This window comes from Photinus pyralis, unplaced genomic scaffold (genome assembly GCF_008802855.1).
Source record: "Photinus pyralis isolate 1611_PpyrPB1 unplaced genomic scaffold, Ppyr1.3 Ppyr1.4_LG1, whole genome shotgun sequence".
NCBI classification, from domain to species: Eukaryota; Metazoa; Arthropoda; class Insecta; order Coleoptera; family Lampyridae; genus Photinus; species Photinus pyralis.
In genome coordinates, this window is record NW_022170249.1 from 48,166,312 (window position 1) to 48,178,913 (window position 12,602).

At 36.5% G+C, this 12,602-nt stretch overlaps 1 protein-coding gene across 1 annotated transcript; it reads right to left on the minus strand.

The window, feature by feature from the left end:
* Positions 1 to 2,729: 2,729 nt before the first annotated feature.
* LOC116162080 lies at positions 2,730 to 8,043 on the minus strand. The gene is made up of 6 exons (XM_031475614.1): positions 7,080 to 8,043; positions 4,846 to 6,879; positions 4,601 to 4,798; positions 4,160 to 4,535; positions 3,258 to 4,096; positions 2,730 to 3,178 (listed from the first exon to the last, which is right to left on the minus strand). Exons 1-6 carry the CDS (start codon positions 8,041 to 8,043, stop codon positions 2,730 to 2,732), a joined length of 4,860 nt encoding a protein of 1,619 aa, XP_031331474.1.
* Between the last annotated feature and the right edge of the window lie 4,559 nt (positions 8,044 to 12,602).

Here is a 12,602-nt window from a genome sequence, read left to right on the forward strand (position 1 = left end):
CATCATTCTATAGTCCCTTGTCCCATGTAACTGGATAGTTACACTTACACGGATTGAACACTGCACTACTAAAATCAGATCTAATCTCTACGGCACCGCTAAAATTTTTGTGGTACTAAACAATAGATATTTTTCAATGAAATAATTAATACCAAGGCTAGCTCAGTAATAAATAAACCTTCGATTAAACTGGCCTTGCGGAACGTTGGTTCTTTGCCTCACCTTAATCTGAAACTCAAAAACTTGATGCTCTGATTTGATAAGTCTCAAATAAATACTCATATAGTGCAGTACATATAGTGCCTCAGTATACGAATACACTAATTTGTTCAAGGGATACATCCTTGAAAGTCGGCCTCTTCAGAAATATAAAAATGATTTCAAACGAAAATTCCTTATGCAAAATCCCCGGTTAATCGCCAGAATTAATATTTTAAACATTTGTGGTGGATACGAAAACTGTTATGGCCGTTCAAACCAACAAATTTAAGCGAAGCTTAGCTTAAGCGCAGCAGAAAAGCCATGGTAAGTATTGTCTTAATAATCGTTGCCATGGATTTTAAGCTACGCTTAAGCTAAGCTCCCCTTAAATTTGTCGGTGCAAACGGCCATTAAACGTTGCCAATTGCTAATGTAAGTGAAGTCACAAGGAAAAGATAACTAAATGCGGAACGGTTGCAATAATCCGATAATGATCCACCAATCCTCGTTAATAAACTAGCTACAGTAGCAATCGTTCTCAACCAAAAATTTACAGTGACACTCAACCAATAATAATTTATACATATGTATTCGAGAAAATTAAACTGTTACACATCCAGGGTAATATCGTCAGCCCTAGGATGGAACCTTGTGGGATTCCCTGGTTTAAATTAGGTATGTTGGATACTGGGCCGCCACTTTTCGCTGCTTGAACCCTTTTAGAAAGGTAGGATTGCATCGGTCGCAGTAGGTACCATCTCCTTTAGGCCATATTTTTTTAAGTTTTAGTAGCAAGACGCTGTAATGAAATATCTACCGTGCGGGAAACAGTTTATGGTGTTACTTTAGTACAGCGCTCATTCATTGCCTTTTTTTAAACACTATATACATCCATTGCCATATACGTGAGCACTTGCTCTTTTTGCGTGGCACTAGGATTTTTCTTCGTGTCGGTCTTCATCTTTTTTTAATGTTTTAGCCTCTATATCTCCATGTTGATTATTGCTCTGCGATTTTGCTTCATTTATTTCAGTTTAGCCCCATCTACTCGTCTCACTTTGTCTGATATTGTGTTGTTTCCACCAATGAAATTGATTAAACAATGCTTTTTATTTTCGATGTCATTATTGAGAATAGTTTGAACATTGGATAACATAATGTCAGCATGAAGTAGGAACCTATCTTCATACATAGGATTGTTTTTTGTTGTCTGCTAAAGCTGATGTCATAGTGAGTATGCAGGAAATGTGTTTAGGTTTAGTTTATAATAACAATAACATCTAAGGATAAAAGACATATTACTTTACTACAATAATCTTGTTTCAGGTTTTTACGTATATTCGGTTCACTTGGACAGCTTGCACTGATTATACAATTTTACATGCGTTTATCATATCTAGTTGCCAGTATCCTTTTCAAGGATAATTGCGTAAACATTATTTGACCCTACATTCTAAATTTAGGTTTAGATTTAGACTGTGCTGGGAATTAAATTTATTTTGATCCGTTAGAAGTAAGAGTTCAGTTCGACACTAACCAATATTTATTAAGGTGGTCGATGGCTCCGATTAAAGCATTCGTGTACCAATTACATTTTCAAATGTTAGCTATTTATTGAGGGCTATTTTATGTAAGAACGCATTCACGTATAGAAGCGTTTCTACTTAATCATAACGAAGGAAATCAAATCAAGTTGTTACTCGAAAAACGTGATGTCTTAAAATTAGAGCCTTAATCATATTGTCAATTTTCGTACATTTTTTTATTGGAGTGTTTCGTGCATTCAGCGGCGCCGCTAGACTTTAGGAGGCCTAAGGCAAAATCCGTCGAGGAGGCGTTAGATAGGGTATAGTTAGTCCTTCAAAATATACTTAGTTCAACTGTGGGGTTCTCGGGAAAAAAATGGTATAGTATCTTTGCACAGATTTGATAACATAAATGTAAATTTCAAATATCTAGTTCCTAAATTTGGATTTTAAGTGAGATTTTTAGAGATTTTGTATACATATTTCGCTAAATGGCATAGTGTTTTAGTTAATTGAAATAGGCAAAAATATATCACTTACCTGTCGTTCAATTGCTATTTTTTTTCTTTTTTCTTTTCTGGTACAAGGAGACTATGGCGAGGGAAAGGAAGAAAACAGGATGGAGAAGATTTAATTGATTGACAGATAATCGAATGCCCAACACTACCAATGACGACGCCAAAAGACCAAAAAACACCTCACACGCAATAGAACTTTACCAACAATAACTATTGAATTGAAAAATGTTATCAGTAATGTATCACAATTTCCCAAACTAAAAATTAAATCAACGTATGCATACTCCATCTACACAAATATAAATAAAACTATTTTAACTGAAATGTATTCAACGGCTTCAACATTCCCCCCGGGATGAAGGATGCATTCAGGCTTCAGAAAGCTACACAAAATAACCCTAAAGTTCATGAGACAAATTAATGAAATATCCAAAATTAATATCCAATTAAATTTAACGTTAACTAATAAAAAAAATAAAAAAAACTATTGTGAAGGCAAGGGGCAAACCTTAATAACTGGTCTGCGATAAGTACCATATTTGGTACGGACGTCTACAACTCGTACGACTTGATCTTTTCCAGGATACACCTTTTCTATAATCCCTAAGGGCCATTGCAATGGTGGAGTATTTGGCTGTTCTACTACAACAATGGTTCCAATTTGCACGGGGTTATGTTCTGTGTTCCATTGCGATCGTACCTGTAGAGTTGTGAGGTATTCTAATTTCCACCTTTTCCAAAAATCGTGTATCATCCGATCGATGAGTTGAAACCGATCTAATCTGCTAATATTAATATTACTATAGTCGTATGCCGGAAAATGCGTCAAAGGGCCTAAGGTTAAAAAATGCGCTGGAGTCAAAATGGTGGGTTCAGACGGATCAGAACTAAGAACGCATAGAGGCCGAGAGTTCAGTACACATTCAATTTGGACTAATAGAGTATTGAATTCCTCATACGTTAGTAGCTGATTGTGTACGATTTTATTTAAATGGGTTTTTACGGATCTCACGTTTGCTTCCCACTGACAGTCCACCCATATGTGGTGCTGAGGGCGGTATCAATTTCCACTGAATTTCCCGTTTAGCTAATTCATTTCGGACAGCATCATTATATTCTGGAGATAAGATGAATTTGTATAGTTCGTTTAAACAAGCCCTAGCGCCTATAAAATTGGTCCCATTGTCGGAGTGAATTTCAATAACGACTCCTCTTCTACTAAGAAACCGCTTAAATGCTTGAAGAAAATGATCTGTAGATAAGCTAGTGACTAATTCCAAGTGGACTGCCTTCGTTGCCATACAGACAAATAAACAGATGTAGGCTTTAATTGGGCGTACACCTCTTCGTCGATAGGGAATGATCGAAATTGGGCCAGCATAATCACAACCGGTATGAAGAAAAGCCTTTGCTTGTCGCACCCTACAGGCAGGTAAGTCTCCCATAATGGGAATTTGGGGTTTGGGTTTTAAACGAAAACAGGTGTTACAATTTTGAATTCTGCGTCTAATAATACCACGAGCGGCAAGTATCCAATATCGCTGTCGTAGCAAAGATAGCACTAAATGAGGTCCCGTATGTAAGTTCAACTGGTGATAATGATCGATGAGAAGATCTACTAAGTGCTCTCTTTTGGGAAGTAAAATAGGGTGTTGCACATCAAACTCAGAGTCTGAATTACTAAGCCTACCACCCACTCTAATAAGATTGTCATTCAAAAACGGTCGCAAGTGTCGTAAGGAAGGTGGTAGAATCCCCTTTGTGAGCAAAGCGAATTCAGATGAGAAATGCTTGCGTTGTATCAATTTGATCAGCGCTAATTCTGCAGTACGTAAATCTAAGACGGATATACTATTTTTATTAGGTAATTGTCGAAGAAATCTAAGAATGTAAACTACTATACGTAACAATTACATCCATTTCGAGCAACGTGCTATTAAAGAATAAAATGGATTTTCCTGGCCTTGAGAAGCCACCAGGGACAGTTTCATTTCTGATTGATTTTCTTTTGCGTGGACTGTACGAATGGGCCATTTCGAAACATCCATTTTTAGCCATTCCGGACCACTCGCCCAACATCGATTATTGATGAATTGGTAAGGAGTCAAACCTCTAGATAGACAATCACTTATATTATCTTTACCGTTTACATGATACCACGAGGAGAGGTCTAGTTGAGAACGAATTTGAACAACCCTATTTGCTATGAAAATTGGCAATTTCGAGGGACAAGTAGCAATCCAGCTAAGGGCGACTGAAGAGTCAGACAAAGCGTAAAGTTTGCGAATATCTAAACGAGATTGGTAACTATATCTACTATAAAATGGAGAAGCTTAGCAAGCAGATGGGCTGCACAAAGTTCTAGTTTCGGTATGGTAACAACCTTTACAGGGGACACCTTTGTCTTAGCAACGAGATGATGTCCTTGAGTTCTATCTCCCATACTAACAAGATATACTACTGCCCCATATGAGGTTAAACACGCATCTGCAAACCCAACTATGACTACAGGCTGATTCAAAGTAACGCCGATATAACGAGGTATCTTAAATTCTAAGATGGCAATTGAGAGTTTATTAAATCCCATCGCTGGGTTATACTGGGAGGACATGGTGTGTCCCAATCTAATTGTAGAGTCCAACATTCTTTGACCAGGAGCTTCAGTAACAAAGTTACCGGTTCAAGGAATCCTAGAGGGTCATAACATCTTGCAATTGTGGACAGGATATTCCGTTTTGTACACGCTCGACTCATTATGGTGAAAGAGAATGACAAAAAGTCGGAGGTGGGATTCCACTCTAAACCTAAAACCTTAAGGCTATCATTCTCAAAGTATATGGGACTAGTAATACTATCTTCTGTAGGAATATATTCGCGCAAAGCTGAAGAATTTGTGGCCCACTTTAGTAATTGAAATCCACCTCTACTGAATAATTCCTTTAACTCCGAATATAATTTTATGGCTACGCTTGGTGAAGGTATGCTCGTCACAAGATCGTCCACGTACATATCTCTTCGCACTATTTGGGACGCTAGTGGAAAAGACGATTCTTCATCATTTGCGAGCTGACGCAGAGTTCTAAGGGCTAAAAAGGGGGAGCATTTAACTCCAAAGGTTACCGTATTTAATCTATAAACTTCTATTGGTTCCAGTGGCGAAAACCTCCAAAGTATCTTCTGGAAATTCCGATGATCCGTGCGAATGTCAATTTGTCGGTACATTTGCCGAATGTCAGCAGAGAGAGCAACTTGAAACAGCCTAAAATTTAGCAACATTGTACAGATGTCCGATTGAACTTTAGGCCCAGTGAATAAAATATCATTTAAGGAATAAAGCGACGTCGTTTTACACGAAGCGTCGAAAACAATACGGACGGGCGTTGTGCTAGACCCAGGTTTAAAGATGGCGTGATGAGGTATAAAATAGTTTGGCTCTATGGGTGAATGTTCCATTACTTTAGACATATGACCTTGTGTTAGATAATCTTGAATAATACTCGAGTACTGTATCCTAAGAGTCTCATCCTTTTCCAATCTTTTTTCAAGGGATAAAAATCTACGGTGGGTAGTGGCGTACGAATCACCTAAAAAGGAACTATCTATTTGAAAGGGCAAAGCTACGGTGTAGCGACCGTTCGCTTCCCGTTTATAAGTTGATTTAAAGAAGTTTTCACACTCTATATCTTCCGGATTTTCAAATGTTAAAGCGGGTACATCTTCAAGCTCCCAAAATCGCTTTAATAATGTTTCAAGCGAGGAATCCGTAGTAAGGAAAAAACTATGTAAATTATCAATTGGGGAAACCACAGGTGCGCATCCCATTAGTACATATCCAAGTTTTGTTTCTATGGCTAACGGGGTATTCGGAGGACCAGTAATGCGTTGACTACCGAGCAATTGGGCAAATAAATGAGCCCCAATGATTCCATCAACTTTGCCTGGAACATGAAACTCATCGTCTGCTAATGGAACCTTCTTTATATAGGTCAGAACACTTAGATCGACCTGAGATGTGGGTAGTTGATCAGCAATTTTGTCGACGACGAGCACGTCCAGCGTAAACCGTTGGGCTGCATTAATTTTGGAAATGCAAACTGTGCTGGCCCGGCCATGTACGAAGCTTCGATTAGACCCAATTTCGAGAACTGTAGTCTGACAAATAGAGGGGCGTAATTTTAAACGACGACTAAATTCTAAAGTTAAGAAATTGGCGTGACTGCCACTATCCATTAAAAATCTACCTTCGTGCAAATTCCCAAAGACGTCTAATACGTTAACTTTGGCCGTAGAGAGTAACACCGTACTATTACAAATATCGTTATTAGGGGTGATTGAATAACAGTTTAAGGAAGAAGAATTGGCACTATCAGAGGAAGTTCCACTACTAATGGGAGAATGAGTGTTGCGAAGCGAACTGTCTGTTATCGCAATTTCTAATTTACTATCGGAAGGTTTCGACTCTACTTGTCGTTGAAAATGTAGCAAGGTATGATGCTTGAGATTGCAAATTCTACAACTATAATTGCTTTTGCAATTAATAATTTTATGAAAGGCTAAGCAATTTAAACATAAATTATTACTGCGTGTAATTTTGTAGCGTTCTTCGGGAGTCTTTTCTAAAAACTTCGGACAAGCTGTAAGACCATGAGCACTACTCTTACAAAATGCGCACTTTGAGGGCGAATTTTTCCGGGCGATAAACGTATGGGTTGGCTTATATCTGTTGCTCGGGGTGGAATTACCCTGTAGCGTTTTATTACAAAATACAGTAAAAGAACTATTAGCGATTTGAAAATATAACGTAATGTCAAATATTAATTATTTATTATTTTACCTAGACAACCACCTATATTGTCATGGTCGCCACAACCCTTTGCATGGCTATTAAACGTTTTTGTTTCTACACTACTAGTTCTTGAACAAATTTTTGCCTGCTCCTTTATAAAAATGATGATATCATTATAAGAGGGCATTTCAACATTTCTACGGGTATTTTCTAACAAGCGTTGTGTTTCTGGATTAAGTTTTTGCAGGGCTAAGTAGGCGAAAATATAATCTGCTAGGTCTGGTATATCAATTTTGCGAAGTGCAGTTACGGCTGGATCAAATTTTTCTAGAAACGAATCTAATGACTGTACATTTTCTGTTGAACTCTGCTTGAACGTAAGTAATTGGTCTAAAAGAGAATTAGCTATAGAACGCTTATCTTCGTATTTATCTATAAGTGCATTGAGAATTATTCTATAGTTTTCTCCTGTAGGTGCGATACCTGAACATACCGAAAGGGCGTTATCTGTTAGACAACCAAGCAAATAATGAACGCGATTAACGTCACTTAAATCGGGATTATTATGGATCATACTATTATAACATTCTATAAACCTAGGCCATTCTTTACTATCACCACTAAATTTAGGCAAAGGCATTTCGGGTAATTTGCGAATTGATTTACGGTCTTGACGCACCGTGGAAACGGGTGTAGGACGGGTACTGTAACTATCGATAACCTTGATTGCTACATATTCAATACGACAAACTAAATCGTCAATGGTTTCTATAAGTTTAAAGTTAGGAACGAATTCTTCATCTAACTCGCATTGCAAAAGATTGATCTCGTCTACCACTGCTAATAATTTGGATTTGGTTTCTGATAATGATGCGTACCTCATCTTAAAATATGCAACTTTCTCAGTCGTTGAAATGTCCCTACTATTATCATACAAGCGTTGAAGACCAGCGAAATATTGCTCCTTTTTTGCGTTCAAAATCTTTAAGCGCTGTTCTTTTTGTGTAGCCATCGTTAACCACAAAAACACCAATCTATACCAGATAGAATGTCAAGCTCAAAACTATAAATTGACGCGTATCAAAACAAATTCTATAACATAAATGGAATAGGCAAACCAGATTGAAGAAACTGAATGTTATCTTCAATTGCAGAGAAACGTTATCTCGAATCTAACCCAATGAAATTTACTATGAAATATTGCGTGTGAGAATATCTAATACTATATAAAAAAGAAAATCCGGTTCGATTTGGACCAAATGTTTTAGTTAATTGAAATAGGCAAAAATATATCACTTACCTGTCGTTCAATTGCTATTTTTTTTCTTTTGTCTTTTCTGGTACAAGGAGACTATGGCGAGGGAAAGGAAGAAAACAGGATGGAGAAGATTTAATTGATTGACAGATAATCGAATGCCCAACACTACCAATGACGACGCCAAAAGACCAAAAAACACCTCACACGCAATAGAACTTTACCAACAATAACTATTGAATTGAAAAATGTTATCAGTAATGTATCACAATTTCCCAAACTAAAAATTAAATCAACGTATGCATACTCCATCTACACAAATATAAATAAAACTATTTTAACTGAAATTTATTCAACGGCTTCAACAGCATAGTTTTCCAGTGCAATTCTAACAAAAAATGCAGTTTTAAGAGTTCTGTTTTACTGGTTAGAGAATTTTATACTCAACAAAGAAAAGTAACTACACCTTTTTTATAAAGGATGTAGTTTTCTTGTAAAATGCCAAAATCTAAAAAAATGCACTTTTAGGAATGGCACCTCTCCTAAAAAGGTTTACTTTTGGTCCAATATAATTATAATCATGCAACTTGCATAAACCGTATGAAATAGTGTATCTATCGTACTTACTTACGTCTAATCTGTTGGCTTGCCTCTTTTGGCCAGGTCACTGCTGTTTAAACAAAAGAAGAAAGCATTAGGTTGTGGTTCAGAGAACTACAAACTTTTCTCTGTGATAACAATTATTTGGATATTTTAGATGACCCCGACCGTATATTAAACGGAGGCGAGTCTGGATTCCCTATGTGTCCAAAAACAGGAAAGGTATTAGCTCCGAGGAGTTGGAAAAACCTAACCAGATTAAAAGTGGTCAAGACAAAGAAAATATAACTGTTTTAATAGTTTTCACTGCTAGCGGAAAGATATGCCCGTCATTGATTGTTTTAGCAAATGATTTCAACAAATGGTTGGTTGAAAACAACATCAAGAAGCCAGTTATTCTTTCTATCGATGGTCATAAATCGCACATGACAATGCCCCTGAGCGAGTTTTGTGAACAAAGCGGCATTATTCTTTACGCCCTTCCCCCTAATACAACGCACATTCTCCAGCCGGCGGATGTTAGTGTGTTTAAGCCACTTGAAACCGAATGGAAAAAGACCGTACAGCAATGGCAGAGTCGCCACGAAAATGTCCATTGTTCGATCACTAAAATAAATTTTTGCAAAGCTTTTCAGGAATATCTTGGGAATGTCAATATGATAAACCACATAATTAAAGGTTTCAGGAAATGTGGCCTTTTCCCCCTCAACCCTGATAGTATTGACTATTCAAAATGTGTAAGAAACATTTTGGAAACTCAACGAAATACAATTATTCAACAAACTCGTCCAGAGAAAATTTTAGAAATTGATATCCGAGCATTTGAAAGAGCCGTAAAAGAAATTCGTGACAAATTGGTTAGCTATTTTATCAATGTGGATGTTCTTCTTCAAGAGATTGGAACCTTACGTAATTCCAATTCATCTGTTGCCATAACTGAAATGGGCCAGCCAGAGGAACATAATATACTCGAGGAATCTTCCCAGGAACAACATCTCGAAAAACTTAATTTTCTTGACAATATTGTGCCAATGGATGACGTTACTATAATTCCTGTAAGGAATATTATTTTTGTGCCTACGGAAGACAAAAACCAGCAAGCAAGTGAATTGGAACCGTCATCACAGACTCCGGGAGAATTAAACTATAATCCCAACAGCCCATACCTGGTTCAACAAAGGGAAGTAATGAATTACTTGCATTGGTAAACGAAGTAAATGCTAAATGTCGTCTTGCCAACAGAGGACAAAGAAGAAGCGGATGGAAACGCTATTAAATACACCAGAAGAACTAGGATCGCTGGATTTCCATTTCCATTACCGAATGGTAAATAATATAAAACGTTTTTATTTTTGGATTACAAAGACATGTTCAACATTTTGTTAAGAAATGCAACCTTTGTCAAAAATGTAGGACTCCATAATTAAAAATCAGCCTTTGTGCATAACATCATGGTGCAAGTCCTTACACTATGCCGGCACTTATGACTAGTGTCAATCTAAAGGCCGCTTTACATACTGCAATTCTTCATGCAAGACCATGCAATACGCAATAAAACTTGCCCAGAAGCATGCGCGTTTGAGAAACAGCTGATTCATTTTGGCAATTCACTTGCAATTGCAGGTTAGCGGTCGCGCGCGATTTTTATTGCACTTGCACGTGATATTTTGGGGGAAAGTATTGACAACGCCAGGTTCTAGAATTCCCAAACGTTGAAACTAGACTTTGTTTTACTATTACTACACAAATTGAAGCTGCGACTGCCTTTTTTCGATTAAAGTGTCTATTCATTTTTACTCAAAACGCATTCAGAATTATAACAACACCTGATGAATTTTGAATAGAATAAAGCTTTTAGTTCAATTTTAAATGCGAATGTTGGTAACAAACTATTGCAAAAAGAAAATTGCCGCGTGTAAAACCAAAGTGCAATAATTATTGCATGTACAGTATTTTTGCAATTAAACTTGCTGCAACTGTATTGCACAAAGAATTGCAGTATGTAAAGCGGCCTTAACAAATTTCTCAAGTATATCTCTTTAAATGGTCCATGCCAAAGCTCTTCTAATTGCACGTTAAGTCTCAATCAGAACTGAACTTGAACGTAATACAAAGTTCATATGTGTGTTAAATATATCGGAACTGGTTAAAAATGCTTTCAACGGAGCATACACCGTAAACTGATCGCTACCATAAAACAAAACAAAATAAAACCAAAACCTCGTAAAAATTTATTCAATTTGTAAACGAAACGGATGCCTAAGTCAATTTTAATCAGCATTAAAGCAATGAATTAATGCAATTTCAAGCTTAGATACCCTCCATCAAAAAGAACGCTTCCGCTTATAACGAAAAAATTGTTTAGGGTGCCTGATATTTGCGAGGAAATAGATATCTTAATTTATTACTAATCGAATTAGTTTAATGGTAGAGGCAATCAAAACAGAGAAGTTTATGGTCGATAAACTGGTATACAAATATGCAATTCAGAGGACATTCCTGTACTGAAATGTTAACGACGAGCAGAGTGCTGAACGTTTGGTTCAATCATATTCTAACTCAACTGTTTTATTGTAAAGAAATTGCGTTATATTCGGCTTTGAGCAGCTTCCTTTTCGGTGTCGAAGTAATTAAATTCTGTTTTTTATCGATGTTGAATTTTTTATTTAAAATACCGGGGTGGGTTCCAGTTCTATGAAATGATGTTTTTTTCAGAGTGTGGAAATTTTGTTCATTTTTAATCAATCAAGATCCTAACTGATTTTTTAATCAAATTACGCATTCAACCATTATATGGAGGAATATTTGCATATCAACATAGTTTTTCATGACCTATCGAAAGGAAATATTATCATGATTGTCTCACTTACGGTTTTACCGAATGTCGATAGCAACTTTTCTATTTTAAATATTTTGTTGCATTTTCGAAACCTAGATGAAAATCTACGTCGTTCGATACAACATTTCTCTATGTCCAGCATCAAAGGTTTTCGAGTTATTCAAGATTTTTCAAATTTTTTGACATTTAACTGCTGTTCTTTTGAGCCCTCTACTCCAATGATTCCAAACTTTGAATAAATCACAACAAAAGACTTTTTTTGAAATACCAATTGTTAATTCGAGACATTGGTAAAATTCTCTGAAATTTACCGTAAGTAATGAATTTATATAGGGTAAATTCCAAGCGCCGGAGGAACACTGGGGTCTATTTTTTGGAAAACTTTTTTGAGTTCTGATTATAACTCCGGATCGGAACTTGAGAGTCCTCTAATTCTCTAATAAGACTCTCTTCTGGACGATTGGTGTTTGGACTGGAGTCCCCTCAATTTTTAAATCCTAATTTTTGAATAAATTTGAAATATGGTAATTTCACATAATTATAAAATTACATTTAACAAATTTTTCGTATTTCGCCAAATAAAAGAGATATTGAGGTGACCCTCTTATTTCGAACGTACTGTATAGTCATGTAACTTAAATTACTGCTGTGATATTTTGCAAATTAATGCAATCCGTCCTATTGAATAATGGGTCAAAATGTTCCGGGACTAACCAATAAAATACAATTTTTGCGCGATCGGTCATTTCTGACTATTTACCATGGGTGTTTCTATGACAGTACGTAGAATTTACCAGTTGCTATGATTACGACGACGCCAAAATTACTTACCGATCTAAAAACAGAACAGCAAAAATACTTACCGACGCCTTTTTAA

What these genes read in the sequence shown, in the direction of transcription:
- LOC116162080 (XM_031475614.1), bottom strand. Translation starts at nt 8,043, where the DNA reads ATGGCTACACAAAAAGAACAGCGCTTAAAGATTTTGAACGCAAAAAAG. An exon ending in CATACCGAAACTAGAACTTT is followed by an intron (nt 4,536 to 4,600) that starts GTGCAGCCCATC and finishes AATCTCGTTTAG; the next exon opens with ATATTCGCAAACTTTACGCT. An exon ending in ACTGTCAGTGGGAAGCAAAC is followed by an intron (nt 3,179 to 3,257) that starts GTGAGATCCGTA and finishes ATACTCTATTAG; the next exon opens with TCCAAATTGAATGTGTACTG.